Source organism: Aptenodytes patagonicus, chromosome 2, assembly GCF_965638725.1.
Source record: "Aptenodytes patagonicus chromosome 2, bAptPat1.pri.cur, whole genome shotgun sequence".
Lineage (NCBI taxonomy): Eukaryota > Metazoa > Chordata > Aves > Sphenisciformes > Spheniscidae > Aptenodytes > Aptenodytes patagonicus.
The window spans coordinates 46,095,300-46,120,857 of NC_134950.1; the positions used below are offsets into that span (position 1 = coordinate 46,095,300).

The following is a 25,558-nucleotide window of genomic DNA, read 5'->3' on the forward strand; positions in this document are numbered from 1 at the left end:
CAGTGCATTGCAAAAAACAAAGTTATAAAAAAAAGCAGCTTAGAAAGAAGCTTTTGAGGACAGGAGCATTAACAGTTATTAAATATGATGACCTACGTGCAATCTCAGACTGAGAAACGTGCTGACCACTAGGTGCAAGTGGGAAGATCACACGTCTTCCCCACATACCTGGTCCCGGCTGACGTCAGAGCAGAGTATGGGCTGAGGTGGACCTAGACAGACCTTTATGAAAGCTCCTATGTTTCATGTCTCTGACAGCTGTGGTGCAACTAATAATGCCATTCCTCTAATAAGGTAACTCCCTAAGGCTTGTATCTGTCAACCAAGAAGTCAAGTTTCAACTTTCTGAACTTCTTTACCTGCACAAATCTGATCCTGGAAGGTACTGGGAAAACCGTGAATGAAGAAGTGGAATTAATTGGAGATCACACCACCTTTTTTCCCACCTAAGTCCTGGGGATGCTGGCCATGAGGAACATGATAATGTATCCTGAAAAACATTAAAAGGTCCTTCTCAGTTTTGGGCTTCATTGTAAGTACTCAGCAGATTTGGAAAGAGAGAGGTAGACTTCAAAGACTTTATATTTCCTTCGGCATTGTGTTCCACTTTCCCCAAATCATTTGGCACTGGTTTTAGCTAGCACTGGAAAGATTCTGAACTATTTCTCACAAATAAAACAAATCTATATAAACCTCAACATCAATATGCTTAGAGGAAGTGTGAAGAACAGTATTCTAAAAACCTAGAGAAAACAGATTGTGTCCTTTTTTTGAAATGACTAGTCATGAATAGAAGTGAATATTTACTATGTATCACATCATCAGCTACTAGTTTTATACCTGTACTCTGAATAAAGGTGACGTCTAAATCATTCACTATACAATCATAATTCAGTTGTTTCCTGTGGTCCTGTACACATTTACATACATGTCTATACTAATGACATCACCTCAAAATCTGGTAATTGTGAATGGGATTTAACATGTGATGAAAATTGTTTAGTCAAAACTACATGCTTATGATGAATATTTTAATTTTACCTATTTACACAAGGTATTACTTATATGAAAATTGAACTTTATCATGTCCATGATCATATCTACAAAGAATGAGTATTTAAATATCTACAGTCTAATTTTACCAGTATTTTTACAGAATATAGATTTGAATGAGAAATGCTTATAAAAAGTGAAATGATCAACATTTATTTTTAAAAATCCAACACCTCTTCCTTTCCTTATAAAATGCTTTACAAAACAGCACTAGTGATGATGTTATTTTTCTGAAGAAGCATGATTCTTACAGAAATGTATGTAGTACTTTTAGTATATCAGTAAAATTGTACCTGCCGATCCTGCATAATTTACAATTTTTTAATCTCAGACTTCATATTTTTTCTTACCTGTACCTTCTATAAAATAAATATTACAAAAGTTAAGTACACTTTGTATTTTTCTAGTGTGATTTTTGTGTAAGATCTATAGAATTATAAAGCTTTACCAACTTGAACTTTACTTTTACAAATATGTTCATATATCTTTTATGTATATAAAATAAAAGATCACTATGAACATCAATTTAGCTGAACAGCAGGCTTTTCATAAGTAGATTCACTTATTTAAACATTGAATCTCTGGTGAAACATTCCATAGATTCAATCTAAATAAACCAATAATTGTCTAGGAAGACTAAGCTAGGATGTTGTTTTGAACATCCTCTTGAATTTTTAACATTTTCTGTCTGCTTTCAGCTGTGCTTTTTCAGCTGTGATTAAACTTGAGGAAAAAGCTGAAATGCAGCAAAAAGTTTAGATGCAAACTGTAGGCCTAGATCTGGCTGCAACAGAAATGTTAACCCTACCTTTAGCCTGCATAACTCTGAATTGTTGACAAAAGACCAAAACCAGTCCTATCTACTCCAAATTCTGAGTCAGAAGTCTCCTTCAGGTGCATCATCAAGGCTATAAAATAAGAAATAGACTATGGCCATAAGTCATAATGCATTCTACAGAATATTCTGAAAAAAAGGAAGGACTGTGACATGAGCGGTACATAACATAGGAATTCATACAGAGGTCTCATTTGGTTTTATGAAGCATTCCATTCCCATTACAAGGGGACATCTGAGATAAGAACCACACCCTGGTCTTCAGCAGAAGAATTTAATTTAGGGTGACTTATAGACTCATGATGCCTGATTATATTATTTAAACTGAGAGAAAAAGACTTGGTTTCAGTAAATTATTATCAGTTCAAATAGAAACTGTAGCTAATTTAGATCAGTTTTGACACCTGCAGAAATAGGATTCACAAATGGAAGCATGTTTTTTATCCTAAAAGCAAAGTTAGAAATGAAGTGACTAGCAAAATAAGTTTAGGATCTGCTCCAATAGCCTTTCTACATGCATACATATATAGACTGTTGAAATAAGTCTGCTTCTGATGTTGTTGCACTATTTTTATATACATATATTTTCTTATTATTTGACCTGCATTAAGACACCAATTTTATTGTTTTTATCCCATTTTTATGAATTCCAGCTCCATAAAACTGTATAAATCCTAAAGGTTTTCCAGATTATAATCAGGTTTAAAATCTGTGCTATTGACTTTTAAGTCTCTGGGCTCTTATTTAAAACCTTTACCAGTGAAGTATGAAAGAACAATAAAACAAGCCAGAAATTAAAAACAGCAAAGTCTACCGGACAATGCTTACTTTTCTGTTTTTTTAATATATCTGTAATAATTATCCTGTGTATTGGTTTATTTATTCACTGCTTTTTATTTTATCTGAGTATTTTAACCTATCACAAAACCAAATACACAGCAAAAACCCCTTTAGAACTATATAAAATAATGGAAATTTTGCATTTCCTGCCTAAGAAAATTGTTAAAAGCCCCTTGTTGCACTTCAAAGGCATCTTTTACTAAAAATCTGATCAGACATCTGTAACATTTCATCCTAAAGAGAGTTTGCTCCATAATGCTATCATTCTTCAGTAAGATTTTAAGTGTGTGTTACTAGAAGTAAAATGCTTTCACCTTAAAAATAGGCAAAACCATGTACCTAAATCATCGCTTGTCAAAAGTTTTAGATAATAAATGAAATGAAAATAATGGGAAAATATTTTAAAAAAATTTTCTAGCTTTTCTTTAAATAGATATATTTTAATTTTAATAATTTTAATTCCTATGCTGTGGAAATAATCTAGAGGAAAAAACTCGCAAAATCCCTATTGCCCAGATAAAAATAGTAATCACATTTATCAAGGCACAATCTCAGCTGGTTTAATTTGTCATAGTTTAATTCGCAGCCATAATATCTGGCAACTCTTTTTGCCCCCTATGGAACTGTCTATCTCGATTGTTAGTTAGAGTTCCTCCCATGTTGCTGTCCTTTATTAGTTACTTCCACTTAGCTATTATAGTATTATTATTCTTCTGTGTAATTCCATCAAAGAAATATAAGCTCTTACCGTGTTGTTGGGATGGTAGTTCAGATGCAAACCACTGTCACATAGGGGAGAGGATGTGCCACTGCTTTGGTCACTGGGGGCACCTAATACAAACATGAATACACCAAAAAATCTTCATTAATCTATAATGCTATACTTCAAATTTGTGTATGTATGTATCTATGTATTCCCCTCCCCCCACTAGTTTTGTCATACCTAACATTCATTTACTTTCTCCATTCAGCCAGTATCTGCCTTCTGGTTTGAGCGGAGTGCCTTTTTAAGCTGAGTGGAGGCTCAAGAATCTTTCTCCTAGTGCTTTGCTTAAAAGAGTTAATAATCTGTTTAGTAAGAAAAAAAAAACCAAAGGGTTTTGCAAATTTGATAATAAAAGAAAAGTGTGTACCTCCTCGCTTGGTTTTCACTTGAAGGAACTAGTCAGATAATGCTTTTCTTACTCTCACTGAAGTTTACAGTCCTAACTGTTCTTGTAACAGTTTAGGAAATTACAGTGCTACACCTCAAAAGTAAGATGATACGATCGATGCAAATGCATGTTTGTGTGCGTTACTCAGCATACTCTGTGGTACCACAACCTTTCATAGAAGGGACAAATGTACTGGGATACATTTTTATTTAAGAATATGGTGTTCTAAATTTTTTCGTGTCTCACCAAAATTTAATACCTAGGCGAAAGATAAAGACCGTATTTCAACAATTGATTGTATAAAATATTATTTCATAATTTAGTTGACTTAATTCCTACTAACTTAAAATCAAAGGCTAAAAGTATTGAAATCAAATATTTATTGTTTTGTTGCTTAAAAATTCTACCCTCTTAGGAGCAAGATGCAGAAGGAAAGCAGTGGTGACAAAAGCCACAGGCTGACATATAAATATGCTTAGATATGCTGCAACTGTCTATAATTATTCACCCACACTTACAATTTAATATAATTAAAGGAAGACAGCTGTTTCCATATGTCTCTCATGGGGCTAGCTGACTAAAACTCCGTTGGACTTAAACAAAATACTAATCGTCCCAGGTAATTTACTTTTAGGTAGACAGACACCTCCACCAAAGCCTCTGAATTTTAAATGGTAAAGTTAAGCCCTCTAAATATACACACGCAATCTCATTTGCACATTTACAAGACAAAACTTTCAGACTAAAATGTTATCTGATGCTGCCTGAAAAACTGCTTTTAAATACTCTGCGTCAGGATGTGACCTACTGTAAACTAATGTAATTCCACTGTTTTACCTGCAACTTTGCTGATTCACAAAAGCCAAATGCCTGGTGATCTGTTTTTCAAGCAAAGATAGCAATTTTTTGCTTGAGGTGAATGTTACTATGAGACCTGGCAATACGAGCAGCTCATATTCAGGCAGCAATGCTGACCGAAAAAGCTGCTGTCAATCACCCTCAATGCACAGTAGGTTTGGAAGCTGCAAGCGTTCATGAGCATTGAATTGAGTTTTCTTTTGGCCAAGTAATAAAGGCTTACATGCACAATCTTCATTCAGTGGCAGTTTGAGAAAAGCAGGTGCTCTTTTCAGAAAGGACACAGTTAGGGTCACTTCTTCCCCTGCGTTGCGAAGGACCTGAACCTGGAAGAGAAATACAGACAGGACACCTTGAAATAAATGTATGACCAAAATGCATCAGCAAAACGTAAGCAACGCCACGCAGCTTTTACATACAAGAACATAACTGCTTAGCCATTTATTGCAATGACTTTTTTTTAAAAAGAAAGCAAGATGTAAAGCTTGCTATATGCTTATCTGTTGTTTCTAGTCACACATACAGGTAACGGGGGGCAGGGTATTGGCCTTGTGTAATAGCATTGACTTTGCACCTTGCTATTACACAACTTGCACCCTGACACTGTCCAGCTGTTCACCTCCTTCTTTCAGATCTGGCATCATCCACACTAGCATGTATGTATAAAAAAAAAATATTTTTTTTTCCCCCTAAGGTTATCTCATAAATCTCCAACCAAAACAATAGCAGTAGTTTCCACAGCTGTGCCATAATCCTATGAGTAAGTCTTTCCAACAGCCAGAGTTAAATCTAGCCGAAGCTCTCCAGCATGGATGAGACACCTAATTTCCTTACAGCCACAGAGGAAAAGTACCTATTTTAAGCCTTGTCTTAGATAAGCACAGGCTTGGGTTTTGCCAAAGGGCAGCTTGCATTTTGGACATAGGAATGTGTAAATCACCTATCCACCTGTGAATGCTTTTAGCCTTCCTGTACTCTCCCACAATTTCTCCTGTGGCTCTTGTTCATGCCTTTAGCTTTTGTGTGGTATGGCTGACAGACACCTCAAGATACACAGCAGAGAAAGGAAACCCCAGGCACCTCCCCAGAGAGGCACAAAGGAGGCACAAAAGCAGCTAAACAAAATGCTATACTTTAACCGTGGAGGAATAACATTTGAGTCGGTTTATAACGTGAGAGCCAAGAAGCATCAGGTCACATAACTCTGTTTCAGAGAACAACCATTTCCTGTTCTTCTGCCTCTGTAACGTCAAAACTCTTCAAGGGCTGATTTAATTTAGGCTTACAAAGACAGAAGATTGCACCATGCCTCTATCTGAGTGTCTGTACTCATACTGTGCAGAGAGCCAGCTTGCTGGGAGCAGTGTTCGGAGAGCTGCTACACAGTGATATATTAGACAAATGTTTTAAACTAGCTTATATCTGTTCGCTTTCTGCTGTGTTTTCATGGTAGCTGGATAACACACAGGTAACCCCTCTGTCATGCTGCTGCTTGTGAGAAAGCCTTGTAAATAATTTATGGAGGACTGCTATTCTTTGATCTATACCTATCAACAACCTATCCTACACATTTAGTTACATGCATGTATATAACTATATGCAGGGATGCCTTCACATGGAATCACTGCATTAACTTAAAGTGATTCTTCAAGAAAAAATGTCGACTTTGTCTTTAAACACAATACTTCCTACTCCGCACTGGTTGCTACAGAGGAGTAACAATATGGTGACAGAATATTTGATTCAGTATCTGAAATCCACTTGAAATTTTAGGCTTTTTATTGTTTAAAATAGCACAGTGGTTGTCAAGGCACAACTTGCAGTGCCGTGTGTATTTATTTGTGCAAATAAACACACACACATCACAACAAATTTCATCAACTTAAACTGCATGCCAAAAACTTTATCTGTAACATGAGCCTCTTGGACGAGCACTTCCCAGTTCTAATATGTTTTATACCTTAGAATTCGTAAGTAGTACTTATTTCATAGAAAGAAGATGACTTGTAATCTGCGGAACAGTAGATCAAGACTCCGAAGTCCTGAATTCCATCAGAGAAACCATACCGTATCCTCAGTCTTCATAGAAAATTCATCCTTCTCCTCTCTTATGTAGCAGTCACACAGTTCAGAACAGTCATAGCCAAAGCAGAAAATTACAGGCATGTATTCTCTATTGAAACAACAGATGTGGATAGACAAAGTGCAGGAAAATCCAGCTACCTTCTGCCTTTTTTTTTTTTTTTTTTTTTTACTCAGGAACAGGGAAGAAATAAGTGGAGAAGTTATAGCATTACCAACTTTAATTTATAAAGTCACCTTTTAAGATACCTAAGAATAAGTGGTATAATTTGTGAAAGAAGCTGAGACACTAAACTCTGCCCTTGAATCTTTCTTCTTCCAAGAGTAAAACAAGCCACAAGTCTACATGATTTCATTTGATAATATATTTTTCTGTAAAGGCTAGAAGTTGCCATAAGTAGTCTACTGTGACCTTCTGCTCTAACGTCTCTCTCTCTCTCTCTCAAACCTCTTTATCTCATAGGATGAAGAATTTAAGCTGGTATACAGTTTAGATGAAATCAGCAATACTTATTTCACTGAAGCATATTTTGGAGTGTATGAAGCATATAATCCATAAAGTGACTAGATTTTGACATGCAGAATAAAGACAGAAGAGAGATAAAAGATTAAAAAAGAAAACTACTAGGTAATGATTACAACAAAGAGGAGACGAGCTATCAATCCCATTTCACTTACTTTCTAGTTATTATCAAAGTCATTCTGGGAAATAAGGTTAGCTGAAGAAAATAGGATTTTTAATTAAATTTATTGTCTTTTTGTAGCTTTCAGTTGAAAACTGCAGTTATTTTACATTTTTTGTCTTTATTTTACATAAGAAATGAACAATTACTGAACTGTTTTAAGTTGAGCATGCCTTATAGGATTAATTTACTCTGTGTCCTCATTCAACATGTACACAATGCCATACTGCCGTTCCTCCATGCAGAAAGAGAACAAGGTACAATAGGAAATCTAGTCTTACTGAGGAATGTTTTTAGTGGTATACCAGAACAGCTCATGTTCATGAATGGAAAATTAATTGATAACTTTTACCAAAAAAGATAACAGCCAAAAGTAATGTGAGTAATTGTTATGGAGAGTTATGTCTATGGAAAAAAAACACTTGAAAACAGGGAGTCAAACAGTTTGTCTGGGAGATAAAATGCAGTACGAATTTCTAGAGTTTTACAAACATGAGTGGAATTCTACCAATAGTCAGAGATACTGGCATATTAGTTATTTCTTCTTGTTTCCTCATTGCCTAACATCAGTTTAGCTAAAACTTAATAAAGCTATTTTGGCAAAATGATGACTCTGTGAATGTAGATGTATTGTTTGTTCAGGCTTAGAAAATGTACATTCATGAAAAATGAATTTATCTGCACAAGAATATCCATGTGGACCTGAAGAGTTGGTAGCATATTCCACTAACAAGGCAGTAATGAGCTTTTACCACTGAAGTAAATTCATGAGCATACCGAATAAACCAGTTGTCAATCATGATATAATTTTTAGATAAAGAAATGGATAGATATCTGCTCAGCCATCCTGCTCTCTTACTTAGAAGAAAGCTTCCTCACATTTATTGTATATACATTGCCAATACCTTGTCAATCAAGTACTATCACTGACAATGTATGAGTTGGTTATTCCTGGCAGTGATAATTCAAGAAATACTTCAAGGTTACATTCAAACATAAGAGGGAAGTAGACTATCTAAATCCTTTATACAACCTTTTCAGAGTTACAGCATATTTTCTAATTTATAAGGAAACCTTAAAGCTAGGTTGATCACAGTAACTACATTCGGATTTTTTTGCCAGCACCATCACATATTGTATGCATGATAAAAATGACTGAAGACTAAAAAGCTAAGGACTATTTTCTACTTCCTGCAAACAATGAAGCTGTCAAGAATTTGCAGTCATTTAGAAGACTTTCAGGATTTTTCTCATTTTGCAATGTCTACTTCCATATTTTGATATAATTATGTTAAATTCCTTAAATTCCTGATACATTAGTCCACAAATTAGAAAAAGGTGGGGTTTGGTTTGGGTTTTTTTCCCCCATTCAAGGGTAAGGTATATTTTAAATAGGAAAAATAAAGAACTGTGGAGATCTTGATCCACTGAAGGTTGAACAGTGGCATTAAAGTGGTACCACATTTTTTGCAATATATTAAAAAAACAACAACAGGTCATTGGACAAAGTATGCTAACTTTATTCCACCCCCACTTCTGATTCTACAGAACTGTGGCTGGACCTTCCAAAAATAATTTTTACTAGGAATACTACATACAATTGCTGATTGATCACCGATTTCCATGATGATCCCATCCCTCGCAAAAATATTCCAACATTGGGTAGAATACAACTAACATTTAATGTCTTGTTAAAATTAGCTATTTACTTGAAGATAAATTAGTCCACAATTAATTGCTTTCTTTTAAAATACAATGTGGCTATTTTAAGAAACAGTGCTTCTATAATAACTGTACAATCAAATTATCAGAGACAATGCTAGCCACAAATAACAATTCTTATCAGTCCTGGAATAGAATTAGAATCTTATCCCCACTGTGTATAAATGGTAAAGAGATTTTCAATATTAATGAAAAGTAGCTGTGTAAGTAAGAGATTTTCAATTCATTACTGCTAATAGAGAAGGCATTTCTAAATTTACATCAAATAAAAATATTCAAAATATTTGCCCTAGTATGTGAAAAGATATAAATGGACCCAACTTCTAAAAAGTGAAAAAGAAACATATTTTTGGAAGGAATACTAATTTTGAATAAATATAAAAACATTATTTCAAAAATTTCAAAACAAAAATGAAGCAAATTCCTAAGAATTTTTTATTATATATGAAGAGTTTGGTGAAGGTGAGATAAATTCATAGTGTTAAATTCATGCAATGTGTACCTGACAAAAATTTAACTCAGTAGTAGACCTAACATCTCCAAAGTCTAACAAGATTATACCTCCCCACCATACGCCATGGAAAAACTCCATTTGGAAGAGATCTGTATGTCTATGCATCTGACAATTGAGATGCAATTGAGATCTGACAATTTCTAAAGCACTGCATCCCAGATTGCAGAAAATGCATGACCAGGCACCATTAAGCAGATTTGCTTATTCTCTGTATCATTGAAAGGTAACAATCTGTTTTATTTCCAGAGGCTGCACTGACTATTCAAGATGTATGGGTTTTTTCTATAAAGCCCTAGATTTTTAATATTTTTGAGATCTTCTACAAAGGTCTAGATTTCAGGCATATGAATTCTCCTAACTGTCTCAGGTTTTTATTTTAATAGTTAACAATGAATAGTAGTAACACTTAATGTGTTGATAAAGATGTTGTAAGGATTAAATAATGTAAAGCTTTTTAGTATTGCTGTTACTACTTGATTTATTTTTATTTTTTTTATTTCATCTAGTGAGCAATACCAGCTATTGATTTGTTGGTGTGCAGTGTCTAATGAAGTCATCCCTGTAACAGGAAGAAGCTGTGACACTGAAAAATCTCAACATCTCCTCATCAACATTACGGCTATATATTAAATTCCTGCTGCTGTTTTATATATCATATATACATTTAATGTAGAATGAGTTGATGTGAAAAGAACAACACAAACAGAAACATTAAATACTGTCAATAAATTTTCTTATGCAAAGCATAAGCTAACTACCAGTGGGATCAAGAATTAATTTACTTCTACCACAAACAGCCCTATATAAATTTAGGATGTTCATGAGTGAAGTGAGACAGGCAAAATAACAGTCATGCTTGTCTGAACCAGTAGCTGTGTGAAATAGTGAAATTAGAAGAGCCAGTGTTTCTGGAGCAACAGTGTCTATATTTCCATGAAATTACTGTAATGACTGCAAGGGGGCCATCTGAAGAAGAGAATTTTATGGTGATGTGTGATATTGCTGAATAAAATCTCTACATAATAATAACACTAGTCTAAATTTTTAATAATGTCTACAATGATATTGCCTTTTAATTTTATAAAACCTTTTAAAGTCCCAGTTCAAGGAAACATTTGAGCATATGCTGAAATCTCTCTCAATATATTCAGGAAAGCACTGAAGCGTGAAGTCCCTCTGACTTTAGTAAGTATCCTTTCCTGATAAGACTGTAAATCCCCTCTCAAATTACCAATGAAATTTACCCACAAATGAAGTGGTAAAGATTTAAAACAGAAGACTTATAGTCCCTAAGATCTGTGTTCTCCTGAACTGGAGCAAATTCCCCTCTTCAGTGTGCTTTAAAGGAAAATTCAGTTATTTGATGAATAACTTGAATTATAAACATCGGGGGAAAAAAATAAAGGAAAAGAATATACGTTCCTAGCCACTGTGCAGAGCTACACAATGCACTAGTTCAAGTCCATCAGCAGATACCACAACATGCATTCTGGTGCAATCACATAAAGCCCCGAAGCTAGAATCTCAATGCATGCACACAACTGTCTTGAATTATGTTTATTTAAAAAATCAACTCTCTTGTTCAGTAAAAGCCATGTAGTTAGTACAGTAGTTAGTTTGCATTAACAACACATCAGCTTATGGGGAGTTTCTAATTCTTATGGTCTAATATTTATCACAGTATTCACCAACAATGAAAGTTAATCAACAAATATAATAGTAAAAACTATCGAAGCTTTTTTTTTCTTCAGAAAATTTCTCTTGCTGATATACAGAGCAAACTAGAATACCATTTTATGACAGCAGTTCCAACTCAGGCTGTACAACTCAAAGTATACTTCAGACCATAGTTTGACACTACCATAGTTGTAAGTTTTAATTTTTTGCTGTCTGGTTCCAGAATGTGTGTTAGATATTTAGATACAAACCCAAATGGGCTGAACAGTAGAACTGGGAGCTTCCTCAAACAAGGCAAAAGGAAATGCAGGGCAGAATGGTGAACATGCTGAGGATGCAGGAAGACACGTGCCCTTCTATTCAGAACCCTCTTCTGCATGTATCTTGCTACTGGCACTGTTTTACAAAAGTGCAGGGGGATGCAGAAAGATTAGTAGTTACAGCAAAGACACCCTACTGAGCCTACCACTAAGCAATTATTCTGAAAAGTGGCAGATAGGGGTTTATGGCTTCTCAAGATGACACAGGAATTGAATCGAGGTAGCACTTACTCAGTGAGTGCTCCAGCTCCTAAGGCACCATACAAAAGATCATTTCAGAGCAACATACACAGAGATTCAGGGTTTGATGCTTTTTGACAAGCCCTATCAGACTGACCACTTAGAAACAAAATTATTCTTGATTCCAAGTGACAGCACTCGTTTAAGCTAGACCATCAGGTGGTTTCTCAGATGGACAATGTCATACCCGTCATCTTATAGCTATATTCTGGCTTCCTTCATTGACCCTTGCCCTACCTGTTTTAACAGGCTCATGGGCTTTAGACACAGAGGTACCAGAACATGCAACATCAAGACTCCTGTATAAAGCATTAATAGAAAACTAAGTGATCCGCCTTTAAAAATAGATATATTTCATCATGTTTCAAGCCTACATGCAAAGTAGGCCATTTATATTAGCTGACACTGAGACATCTACAGTTTCCTTCATAGGAAATTACTAAAGTAATCAGATGTAAGCAACATGATTAAGTGTAATGAGGAGGTAGGAGAAAGAGATTAATTTCACAAATAATTTATTGGAAATATAATTAACTCACACAAAAAAAATCCATCAGGCAATAGAGGACCAAATATAGGTCAAATAGAGGACACAGACACCTGTCAGTTCTTTCTTCAATGCAGTTCCAAGGTAAAAAGACAATATTGTCACTTCAGTGATATATTTACAGTCAAGCTGGAAAAAAGAACCTGTTTTTAAATTTTTAAGTCTAACACTTGTGGAATGGAGTACTTACAAGTTCGTCTAAAAGATCTGATGACAGCTTTCTAGAAATCTTTAAATTTTCTTATGCTGCATAATCAACACTAAAATGTTTAGTAATCTTTCAATCAGAATAGCAATAGACTGCAATTATTGCTAAGTTGTATGTTTATCTTTTCAAAAGTAATATAGGAGTGCCTCAGAAAAAGATACCAATGCAAACACCTGAGGAAAAAAAAAATTATGAAAGTAAAAGTCTGCCAGGAAAAGGCTGCAGCATTTTCCTGTTCTTCTTTCATTAATCTTAGCATCATTAATAAGTATCACCCATAAAAAATATTTTTATAAGTGATTTATTTGCATTCTTAGGTCATGTATCCTAAATTTGAATTCTGTTTCAGTAAAGACTGCACTTACTGGTCATCACAGTTCATATTAAATCATTAGAAGGCCATTACTCCAATATGAAAAGAAACTATGAAAAGCAAAGAACTAGAACTTGTTAAAAACTTAAGTGTATCAAAACTGGGAACACCATACCCTGGAGTCCCTGAACTGAAACATTTCATACCTTATTCTGAAAAATGAAAAATATTAATTCCCTATAGAGATTCCAACTCTAATACATTATTTACCATGATCTATCAGTATATTCTTTGACTCATCCCAGCTGAGCTTCAGACTGTTCATTCTAATGCAAATGTTGATTCTAATTTGAAACAATGGGTCTTGTTAATGTTTCCCAGACTATATTCCATTGACTACTATTGGTCTGGGACTGTGGTCCTTAGAAGAAATAAATACACAAAGACGCATTTATTAGCCATTCAGCTCTACATGATATGGAGTTACTCATGACAAGAAAATACCTATGAAAAAACAAAAAAATTAAAAGAACCAGAAGATTCCAACCCAAACTCTTTCCAAGTTTCATGAGCTTTTTCAGTGTATCTATATGTAGTGAGTACATGCCAGAGTTCAGAACTGCCTATCTTTGTTTTCACATTACCTACTCTGTGTATGGCTCTACTTCTCTAGGATTACTCAGCTACACTAAACTGTGTAGTTATACAGTCTTAAGAAGTCCTCTACTTTAAACTCTCACAGCTGTTCCACTTTTTGAATGTTATTATATGTTCAGCTGCTGGGCACCTATTATCTTTCTGAGCTAATTCATGAACACATATTTTTGTAATCATATATTCAATGAGTTCCAAAACAACTGGCTAAGAGGAACGAGGCAAATCCCTTAATAATACTGAAAATGTTAGAAATACCAGCAGAACTGTTCCTAGTGTGGTTGAAACTAAACAACATTTATTCTACAATTTTTTTAAAGATATGCAATAGTAAACTTGAATACCTTTGGGCAACACAAAAATTTAAGATAGTTTTCTAATTGTAAATTACAACTCTGTGAGACTAATAAAACCATCACCATGTATTTAGGTAAACTACTCAACCCCACCATCAGTCAAATATTACAAATCCATAAGCCTAATTCTGGTTTCAACTAGTTGTATTAACATGTACATTTCACCTTCTACCAATACTATACACTTTCATCACCATTGTATGTATTTGGGCAAACCTCTCATTGGTATGGTAGCTCAGAAATTTACACAGGAACCAGATTTTGTTTGGGATCAATTTCACTGACACTGTCCAAATCAAATGTTGACCAAAGCCACTTTGGGAGAAATGTGTAATCCTCTTAATAAAACAAAACTCCTACTGAAATGGAAGAAGCATTTACACCACCGTTATAATAACATCTACTGATTTCTACACAGCTTTGCCAAAAGGTTGCACAGCATCCTGCGTATACTGGTGTGTACAGTCAGATGGCTATCCCATCAGTCTACAGCGAATTTCTTATTTAAGACGCAAGGTTTTTGGACTTCATAATTATCAGAAACCAACTGTGGCAGTAGGCTATGCTGAGATTCTGGTGGGGCTTTTTTCCTCTCAACTACATGTTGTGGAGAATATTTTAAAAAAGCTGTCAACACCTGTAGAACATTAAGCAACTTCCAGAGGCTTTGCACATTTACCTTCAAGAATCCATGACATAAAAACTCAAAGATTTTTTTTTTTCTTTTAAGCAAAGTCTAGGCCATATTTTAATACACAGATAACATGTAAAAATTCCTCCTACTCATCATATCTGCACAACATCCTTGTGAAATCTATCTTTATTACTCATGCAAGTAGTATCATTTTAGTGGGTTTTAGTCCAATATAATATAAAGTGGTAAGAATAAGCCAGAACCATAATTTACTAATTCTCTGTAGGCTACCAACCAATTCTTGGCATTGTTATTCTCTAACAAGAATTTCATATAGCAAAAGATGGGTAAAACCATGTCTAAATGAAAGCAGAGAAATTTAATAAGAATCATTCTCTTGGACTAAAAAAAAAAAGAACATTATTTAGGGTACAGTGTACTATAATATACACCATACTAAATATTCCATCACAGATTTCCCCGAAACACCTTTAAGCAAGTTTTTGATTACCATCCAGTAATCTGCAAAAAGACAGGCTATACTGGAATGCCATTTTCTGATGATAAGAGCTGCCACAAAAACATTTGCTGCTGGATATAGGCCAGAGCTTCAGTCATGAAATTACTGACAAACTAAATGGGAAAACAAACACAAAAGGTAATAATATTAATATCTCTTATATAGAACATTAAGATTTTGCTTGTGGCCTGCAGGTATTATGGCATACAGTGCATGATAATGCATTCACTATTCTAGAAAAAAATAAGTATAGTGCATGAGCTATCCAACAGTGTATGAGAATACAACAGATTCCAGAAGATAATCATAAGCTGAATTGAAGAAAAATGTTGTGTATGGCCTTTCAAAACCTATAGCCATATTTCAGCAATTAGCCAGGAAAACCTTAGAAAAATGACTTAGTCACTTAGGAGTCTCCATCTTCTATACAAAAGTCACATAAAATATGCAGCATAATGAAAAAGACTAAAGTCATTATCCATGTTACATTAAGACAAATATCAGCTATATTTACAGAATAAACCAAATTGTTCCATATTTATCTGCATGATTCCTAGAGTACCCAGCTACAACTGGAATAAATATCACTAGAAATCCTTTTATGAATGGATACATATTTTTCTTTTGCTAGAAGACATGATTCTAAAGCCAAAAAGCTTCACATAGAAGCTTTTGCTTTTTCAACAATAACTTTTTCTAAAAAAAAGTAAGAGTAAAAATCAAAGTGAAGTTGAAAGTGGAAATGTTTTTTTCTAGCAAGCTGTAACAGAAACTGGACAATAACTTGGAATTAAGGTCTCCAAATTTTGCAGGTAATGTGTGCTCTTCAATAGGAGTCTCGTGGTTTAACCGAGCCGGCAACTAAGCACCACACAGATGTTCACTCACTCCCCCCTCAGTGGGATGGAGGAGAGAATCAGAAGAGTAAAAGTGAGAAAACTCATGGGTTGAGATAAAGACAGTTTAACAGGTAAAGCAAAAGCCGCACACGCAAGCAAAGCAAAACAAGGAATTCATTCACTGCTTCTCATCGGCAGGCAGATGTTCAGCCATCTCCAGGAAAGCAGGCCTCCATCACGCCTAACGGTTACTTGGGAAGACAAACGCCATCACTCCGAACATGTCCCCCTCCTTCCTTCTTCTTCCCCCAGCTTTATATGCTGAGCATGACATCACATGGTATGGAATATCCCTTTGGTCAGTTGGGGTCAGCTGTCCCGGCTGTGTCCCCTCCCAACTTCTTGTGCACCCCCAGCCTCCTCGCTGGTGGGGTGGCGTGAGAAGCAGAAAAGGCCTTGACTCTGTGTAAGCACTGCTCAGCAGTAACTAAAACATCCCTGTGTTATCAACACCGTTTCCAGCACAAGTCCAAAACATAGCCCCATACTAGCTGCTATGAAGAAAATCAACTCTACCCCAGCCAAAAACAGCACAAGGAGGAAATAATTCCAATCAAATTACCCATTTTAAAGGATTTGGAGTTCTTTCTTTTCACACTTGATCATACTGCACTTTTTTTTTTTTTTTTCCATTGTAGCAATGAGCTTGAAGGGTTTGAGTTTTCTAGCCCTGATTATTAACCAAACAATGAAGCTGCTTGCTTATCTATTAAATATATAAGAATCCCCTGCTCCTTCAGTCAAACTGTTCCCACAATTCAAATTTACCAGAATAAGTGCTCTCACAGTTGAGTTCTATATGAAATTTCTAACACATTTACTGAACAAGTACAGTTTTTATGTATGCAATTTGTGAAAAGATCATTAGTAATATTCAAAATGCATACACATTACTAAACTACATAACATGTCAGCTATTGTTTCTGTTCCTAGTGCTTGAAGAGTGAAAGTCATCCAGTTGACACAGCATTTTGAAGTACATTCTTAATTTTTTAAATCTTTTATGAACAAAGATAGGTCTAAGATTGTTGAAAACATGGCTTGAATATTTTGTCTGACTAAGCAGAGCCCCAGTTCTGGGGGAAAAAAGAAAGATCAGTCCCAGAATAAGAGTTTGCTCATGCTAATCCCATTGCAAGGCTGGGGTCAAACACAGCTAGTGGCAAATTTCACATTTACATATTCAATATAAAATTTGCTGTTGGCAAATATGACCTTAACATTTACTTTTCATGAATAATCACACTAAACAACCACCAGCATATAAATGCTCATGAAAAATGAATACAAAATGGTCTTAAAGAGTTTGAAATCAAATTTTAATTCTAAATTTGAATAAATATTAATGTACAAGCCTACTCCTATTTGTTCAGTTCTAAATGTTATCAACTTCACAATGACATAAAGAATAATTCTTGGACAAATTTGTATTTGAAGTAATGTTTTAGATCAATATATGCAGTTAACTCTGCTAAGCTTCTCGTCAGCTCAGGATCTTATCTCTGAGTATCTCAGCCCTATCTCCGAGAAAGATATTTTAGTACTTCAGGGAATGTGCTCAGTGGTAAAAGTTTTCAGCTGAGAAAATATAGAAGAATGTATTTTCATGCCATTTAATGCAACGGCATACCTTTCTGCTGCAGAACAATTGTATTGCATGTAGCTGAAGCTGAGAAAATGACTTTGTTCTTCAGAAATATTTGTAAAAAAGAAAGTCCCCAATTTAGTAAAATACTTGAATTCATACTTTTAGGCAAATACATACATATTTTGCTGGACTGGGATCCAACATAGTTATCCTGTAATATGAAATTTTCACAAATAATGTTGCCTCAACATTTTAGGATCATTTTCATCATCATCTAAATTTTAAGGGTCTTGGCAAAACTGAGTTTAGAGGTACTCACACTGGATATTAATTAATTGGAGGACATTTACAGATATTTTGGAAAGAAAAGAGATTAATATATAATTCCAAGGAAGTAAAAAAGCTAATTTGTATCTCAGCATAATGATGAAAATGTGCTGAATTACAGGTTTAATCAGTTTATAGCATGAGGTCTTTCTGACTTTCAAAGTTAAGCATGAATCTGATATATTCATCCAAAATGATCAGGTTACTTATCCCATTGCAACCCTTATTTTACCTTTTCTTGTTTTCCTAATTAGGTAATAACCCCGTGAAAATCCATTCTTGCCAGCAGTTAATTACCATTTGAGACTATAAACTCTTATAAAAAACATAATTTATAGACTGTTTTATAGAGTGGATGTGTTTTCTGAAGCAAAAATTGCAACATCAACAATAAAAGAAAAACAAAATGCTTTGTAAAATTCTGTTACATTGCTGCTGGGTGAGTATGTGAGAATATCACAAATGAATGCAAAAACTACAGGCCTCACTTTTAAAAAGTCTAGGCTCCTCAAACCTTAATAATTCTGGTTTTACAATTTTCTCTGTGCTGTCAGTTTCTACAAAAATTCAGAAAATAAGCAAAACAGTGCTGACACTACGTAACTCAAAGCTATCTAAGAAATATCTGTACAGAAAGATGATTGAAAAAACTACATTCCCATTTAGATAACACTTTCCTTTTGAGATATAAAGGTTTTGGTTTTGACACATTCTGGAATATTAAAAGCTGTAGTCATAGCAGTAAAAGTAAAAATTTAAATGTCTTGGTATTGCCAAATTCCAAAGCTCCCAGTGTTTTAATTGGAAAAAAATAATACTTTATTTCACAGATTTGTTGTTGTTGCCACTGTTGTGCTGCAGGTGATTCATTTTACTCTAAAACCTCACTTATTGATTGATGGAAAGATGTTTTATACAGTCTGTAAAACCTTGTAATCTTTCAGGGTGAAAGATGTTTAAACAAAATATTTCATCTATTAGCATTCATTATGGTAAATGCTAGCTCTCACCAACACTTCTCTCTGCAATCAGTAATTCAGAAATAATACATGATAACCTGAAGTGCACAGGGGATTCTGAATGTGTTTTGTATTAGATTTTTCATGTAAATATGACTGAATGAAAGACGTCAAAAACCCCTTAAAATTATGAGATATGGCAAAGATTTTGTGAAACATGTCTGTCTACCCATTTAATATGTAAATACATTATACTTAGAATAGTATAAGAAGGCATTTCAGTATTTCAGGGAACCTAGAAATATCCCCAGTACTTTCTACTGCACACCAACATGTTAAAATATGGGAGGTTTTTGATGCAGTCCCTTGAACTTTCTTTTTAATGGGCCAGCACAATTAGAACCTTTGAAATATTCTGAATCAGTACTGGCTTGACAAGGGCATGTGAAGTAGAATAGAGCTATGTACATTTGCTAGACCTCATTTAAAGATATATGTCATTATCCTGGTAACGCCATTTCAGCCTGAGCACTGACTATTTCCCATTTCGCTCAGAAAAGTACCAACAGCACAGGCAGGCAACAACTCCTACAGGTATCCACGCTAAAATCTAAAGAACGGGTAACCTTTGTAATTTTTAATGAAGAGTTTCTTCCCTCTATAACCACACCTGCACCAAAGTTTTTCTTGTGATCTGTGAACGTCTTACTACTGCAAGCTGTTTTACTGGCCACAGCCTTGAAAAACAGCTAACGGGAAATAGGTGGTACCAAATTGAACTTGTAGAAAGACACCAGTACTATGAGGGCAACACTAAGAAAAAATTATACATCTAGAAATAGGCCCAGTGCTGACAAACAGATACCAAAACACCAGTACCATACTGTACCATACTAGTGGTTGAGAAGTATGGGGTGGGCCATCTGGAAACCTCCATGTATCTGGCTGGAACAGTCCAACACTGGATACTATTGAAAAATATATAGAGTCCATTCTCCTTTCCTCTTCCTCCTCCACCGAACAAACTGTCAAAAGACAAAGACCCATTGTAGAGAAAAAAAAAAAGACCTAAAAATATGTACAGGTGTCAGATAACCCCTGGATAAAAAGTTTCTTCCTGGCACCCATCTGATTTTACTATAGCCAGAACAATGACAATTCTGAAGAGTTAAGTCAGGTATTGTAACTGCTGGAAAAATGTCAGAAGGCTCTATGTGTGTGCACATTTGCACTTCTTTCAGCACACCTCTTATTTATGACTCCTTCTGGCTAGCTAAGTCAGTACACATGCTCTATTTTGTTCAATGTGCTCTCTTGGGCCCATGTCAAGCCATAAGAAATACAGAGGTTGCCTTTTAGAGGTGAACATTTGCTTTCAGTCTATACCACATGGTTGTTACCTGTTTAAAGAAAACACTGTTGTTGCCAGTCGGACAGTATTTTCTAGTCCATATGGGTAAATTAAATTTTTTTAACAGTGATCAGGGAAGATAATTTTCATGCCTATAGAAGGTTTCATTTTTCCTACATTAAATTGGAGTGCTTTGTGTATGTTTATTTCCTCTGCCTCTTGGAGGCTTTTGATGCTCTCTGCGCTATTCTTGTCTAGTCTCACTAGATTATTATGGAGTAGTCAGTCCAAGTAAAGCAAAAACTCAGAACACCTAGCCAAAATGGACTATGCCTTTTCAAATATAAACCACACAGAAACAGATTTAAAATAATTGGGACTCTGGTGCTCTACCACAGAGCCAGCCCCATTTTTTATGTTTTAATTATTGTACACTATTACATCTGTGCACAGCAAAGAAAAAATGGAGTCCATGTGCCACAGTCAAACTGAGGTATAGCTCCACAACTGGAAGACGCTGTGCAGAATGAAATCTTTCAAAGTCTTCTGGAGGGTAAAACAGACACATGAACAAACAGATATGAAAATATTTCTATTTGCTTTCTAAGGAAGCAAAGAAATCTGGATCTTTACAGTATAATATCAATGTAAACAAGGCCACAAACAAAGCACATCTGATGGTACACACTTTAAATCCGCTGCTCAATTGTCTCTTTTCTTTGCAGCTCAGGCTTTCAGCATTAATAGAGCTGCAAGACAAAGGAGGAACCAAAGGCAGTTATTGGAAGGATGTGGCACCGTAACTGATGACTCAATCTTTCACTCTATCCCACTAAACTCTAATGGATTTTTGCTTTGAGGACCATAGCTGTGTAATAAGGAAATAATAATATTAATCATACAGACTTGGTATTAGTCATGCCGGCATATTTTACCCCTGTCTATTAAAACTTAGTAGTACTGATCATTAGTTTTAAAAGATGAAATCTTAATAGAATTACTAATATATCTACAGGTATCTTGAGAAAAAGAAATGAAAATATAAATTAGGAAGTCAAGCAACATATTAACATATTTTAAAAGTGAAAAATCATAATGCTTGAATAAATTCAAGCCTTTACTGAGTGTGGCACAAAAATTAATTATTTAAACACTAAAAAACATAGCTAAAACCAGATTAGAAGAGCAGCTGAATACGTGTTAAGAATACTGCTCCAGCATATATCCTAATCCAAGGAATTTCCACCACACAGGAAAAAACAGTAAACTATTTACACCTGCTAGGTTCTTTTCCACTTGATGGACATTTATTTCAAATCAATGCTGAAATATTTGACAGATTATTATTAGCTCCAAATTTCATGAACAATAAGGACATTGTAAATACATTGTAACAGATGTTTTCATTAATTGCACCAGGGTAGCTAAGGTGACATTAGCACTTTTTTTATTACCCATCTCAAATAGAAAAGAGCAGCTGTATGGAAAAAGTAATAACTTGGCCTCTTCTTACAAAGAAATTATTGGATTTCCAAAAAGTTTACATTTCACTTTCAAATTCAAGTTACAAATTGCAGATTGATTATGATCTTCCCTTAGAAGCGCTGACTATGCAGCTTCAATATTTAAAGTTGCCATTCAGTCTAGAGGGGAAAGGATTAAATGGCTGTGCTATGAGTTATACAGTACAGGATCTCTGCCGCATAATATGAGAAGGTGGTAATCTGTATTTGCAGGTTGCTGTTATCACTATCACCAAACAGCACAATATTAATGTAGAGATCATTTTCTATTACAGATTCTGAAGTACTTCATATAATTCCGTGAGCTAAACCTGATAATAGTCTAGGTCTCTATTTCATAGTTAAGGAAACAAAGATAACATAAAAACATAATTTACCAAAAGACACATCTGCAAAGTCAAGATGGAGTGAGATTTCAGATCATTTGGTTTCCAGTCCTGTCTTACAAATACAATATGCTCGTTCTTCTGCTTAAAAACATTTACGAAAAGCATTACCAAAACTATTCATAACGGGTTTTAAAAATCAGCTTGAACGAAACCACAGTTTTAAAACAAAGAGTCAGAGTAAGAGTTTCATCTGCTGCACATGATTGCAGTTAAGCAACTACAATCCCTATACTGTCAGTTTCATAGAACATATATGACTCATGGAGAACTAGCACAGTTACAGCCCTGCTATGAATGCAGAGAAAAGGAGGAAGCAAAAGATACAACGAGGTGCACGTGGACATCCCATGTCAGGTCATTCTGCTGGAAAAAGATGTCTTGTCCAAAACGCAGCTGATGGCTGAACTGAAACATGGTGCTACACATTGTAGCTAGCTCTACATAAAATCCACCAAAGTCTAAATATCTGTGATGTCTTGATACCTACCTACCTCTACATGAGCTTTTCCTGTTGCTTTTCAAGGAATGCATGAATGCCACATTAACTGGCAGATACGAACTATCATTTTTCATTAGAAACATTCCCTGAATTTCCCCCAATTACAAGAAATAAGAAGTGATTTCATATCCATATTAATTTAATTCTATTTTTATTTCCTAAGAGAAAAACAGATGCTAAGATCCAAAGAAACCCCAGTGATATGTAACCATAGTTGTTAGTACTACCTGAGATGCTTTATTCAAAACATTAAGAACAGAGATATAATCTTAAACATATCAGCACTCATTTGACTGAAATTCTTCCTTCTTTGTGGGCCCCAGATGCTTCGGTGCACTAGAACCCTGGAAACAGTAAGAGCAGTAGATCCAGCACAAGATTTTTGGTAGTATTCAACTGAGTTGAATCGTACTCTTCTACTCTGAGGCACTCAGTAGTAGCTCAAGGGAAGTAGCTCACAGCAAGGCCTCTCACCCTCTCCCAAAATTTTGTCCATTGTTAGTGGTGTAGTGGCTAGACCCAGAACCACTAAATATGTCCACATGTGCTACAAGAACATGTTACATGTACGCAACATGTATGCAACATGTATGTTGGTGATTGCCCATCTATCTTTGTTTTATGTTTGGACAATAAATGGAGGTAAGGGCTACAGATACATTAGTTTCCAGACTATAAATATATTAATTTCCAGCCTCATGAATAATCATATCCATTGTGAGCCCTTAAAAGACTAGGCGTGTGGATTGACAAGCTATGCATTGTTGGACCGTATTAATTACACAGAAGCCTAAATTTGTAGGTCTGTCTATGCATAATCCTAATTTCAGCCTTTAAAAAGTCTTGTTGCAAAATGTAAAGAAGAGTCTACTGGAAAAGGAATACTTAATAAATCCAGAGTAGAAAGAGCACAAGCTCATGTAAATTAACAGATATAATGGACTCTCCTTACCTCTACATTCAAGTTCATACTTCATTTTGGAGTCAAATTGCCAGTATGATGTTGAGAGATATTTTTTAGAGAATTGCTAGATTTTTTTTTCCTCAACATCTTCCCATGCTGATACTTCACCACAGAGAGCATGTATTTATTTTACCATAGGAGAGCACTAAGACTGAAGCAATGTTATGCTGTACTCAGATGGGAGTCTTTACAACCCAAGACAAACAACAAGCCGACATTCAGCCTTTGATAGAAACTCATAATGTACTTTCATGATATGAATAATAATCTTACATTCTACAAACAGAAAACTAAGCTCAAAATTAAGTGATTCACCTAAAGCTAAAAAAATCAGAAAGGAACTGTGTAGAGGCTTCCAGAAAGGTACACTAAGAACTGACTAAACCTACCTATCCAGTCTTATAAGAGTCTTTTATCTATCTATCTATCTATCTATCTATCTATCTATCTATCTATCTATCTATCTATCCATCTATCTAATCATCTATCTGCCTACCTACTTATCTACCTATCTATTTGTCAGATTCAGGCTTCAGATTGTAGTATGTTTCTTGGGTAACAGGATCTGTGCATTACTGAATACTATATCACCAGATCTAATAGCTAATGGAAGACAATAAATACAACAAAGGAGTGCCCACAAGTTAAGCCAACTAAGTTCACTATATACTGGGGAAAGATTCTCCCTACTATGAAAGATGGCACTAATTTGATTAAACTACTTAATTTTGAAATTCAAATAATTTTATATGCGCAGTGTAGTTATCAGTAAAGCACAGTGAAATACCAGGGCCAAATAATCAACAGTGTAATACAATAGGCTGCAGTGATTATGCCACAGGTCTTTTCATTGCAGAGCTATGAAGATATGACAAATGCTTAAAATGTTTCTGCAAGCAGCAAGAAGTTTTGGATCTAGAAAAAGAATGAACACTCTTAGGATGCACACTGCAGATACAAGTCTGAATTTCCCATGGGCATCTTCAGGTTTGCACACTGAAAAAACATTCCACGCTGGTTTACAATTAATATTTTCTAAGACATTAAGACAACCCAAACCACTAATATATTCTCACATAATAAGATGCCTGCTAAGTCTTAATTAGTTACAGAAAAAATCAGAAAGAGACAAAACTCCGAGCTCATCGACCTTTCATAGCTATTTGAAAAGTACCTAGATGCAATAAGGATTTAAAATTGTTTCCACTACTGTTCAACTCCCTGCAGTGAGCACCTATGCTCCACACACTTCCTATTTTCTCTGTTACCTTGAGATTAGAGCTACAAATCCTGTATTTGATAAAGACCCTGCAAGAGAGAAGTGCTAGAACAACTCAAACTGCAAAGGGCATGCTGCAGACAAAATCCCACCTATAACTCCTGCTGGCAGACCAGTTGATGTACTTGCCCTTTACTCAGGGCTATGCCTAAACCCACAGATTACTGCACAATGCATAACCATATCTATCATTACAATAGCAGTCTTTACAACAAATTTACTCCACAAATATATAACGTATGATAGTGAATGTTTCTGAAAAAAATAGATTATGAGTTCATTTACTTTGGGTTTTATGTTTATTTTATATTTTATATTTATAACTCCTCTGCATATTTTAGTTTATAAAATGTCATATGGACATTTTATCTTATTTAAATATTGCTCAATATTTACTATTAATTCTTAAGAATTATTCTTAGTTAGAATAAAGGTTTAATTTAAAATTTATCTGCTTCTTAAACTCCTAAAACACTTGCACATATACAAATGCACTTTCAAAACTGGTAAGATAAACTTTTTTTTTTTTTTATATTCACAGAGAATTATCTATAAGGAGTTTGAGAAACA

At 34.9% G+C, this 25,558-nt stretch overlaps 1 protein-coding gene across 4 annotated transcripts in view; it reads right to left on the minus strand.

Moving 5' to 3' along the window:
* Positions 1-25,558, minus strand: part of SNTG1 (syntrophin gamma 1) — a 358,073-nt gene that overhangs the window by 113,426 nt on the left and 219,089 nt on the right. For 3 of the 4 annotated variants that reach the window (XM_076329728.1, XM_076329726.1, XM_076329727.1), the window contains 3 exons: positions 4,964-5,066; positions 3,477-3,559; positions 360-490 (listed from right to left, as the gene is read on the minus strand). In XM_076329728.1, coding sequence (XP_076185843.1) covers positions 360-490; positions 3,477-3,559; positions 4,964-5,066 — 317 coding nt within the window. Of the gene's footprint in view, positions 1-359; positions 491-3,476; positions 3,560-4,963; positions 5,067-19,872; positions 20,009-25,558 lie in introns of all 4 variants that reach the window. The other variant, XM_076329729.1, reaches the window with a different exon arrangement.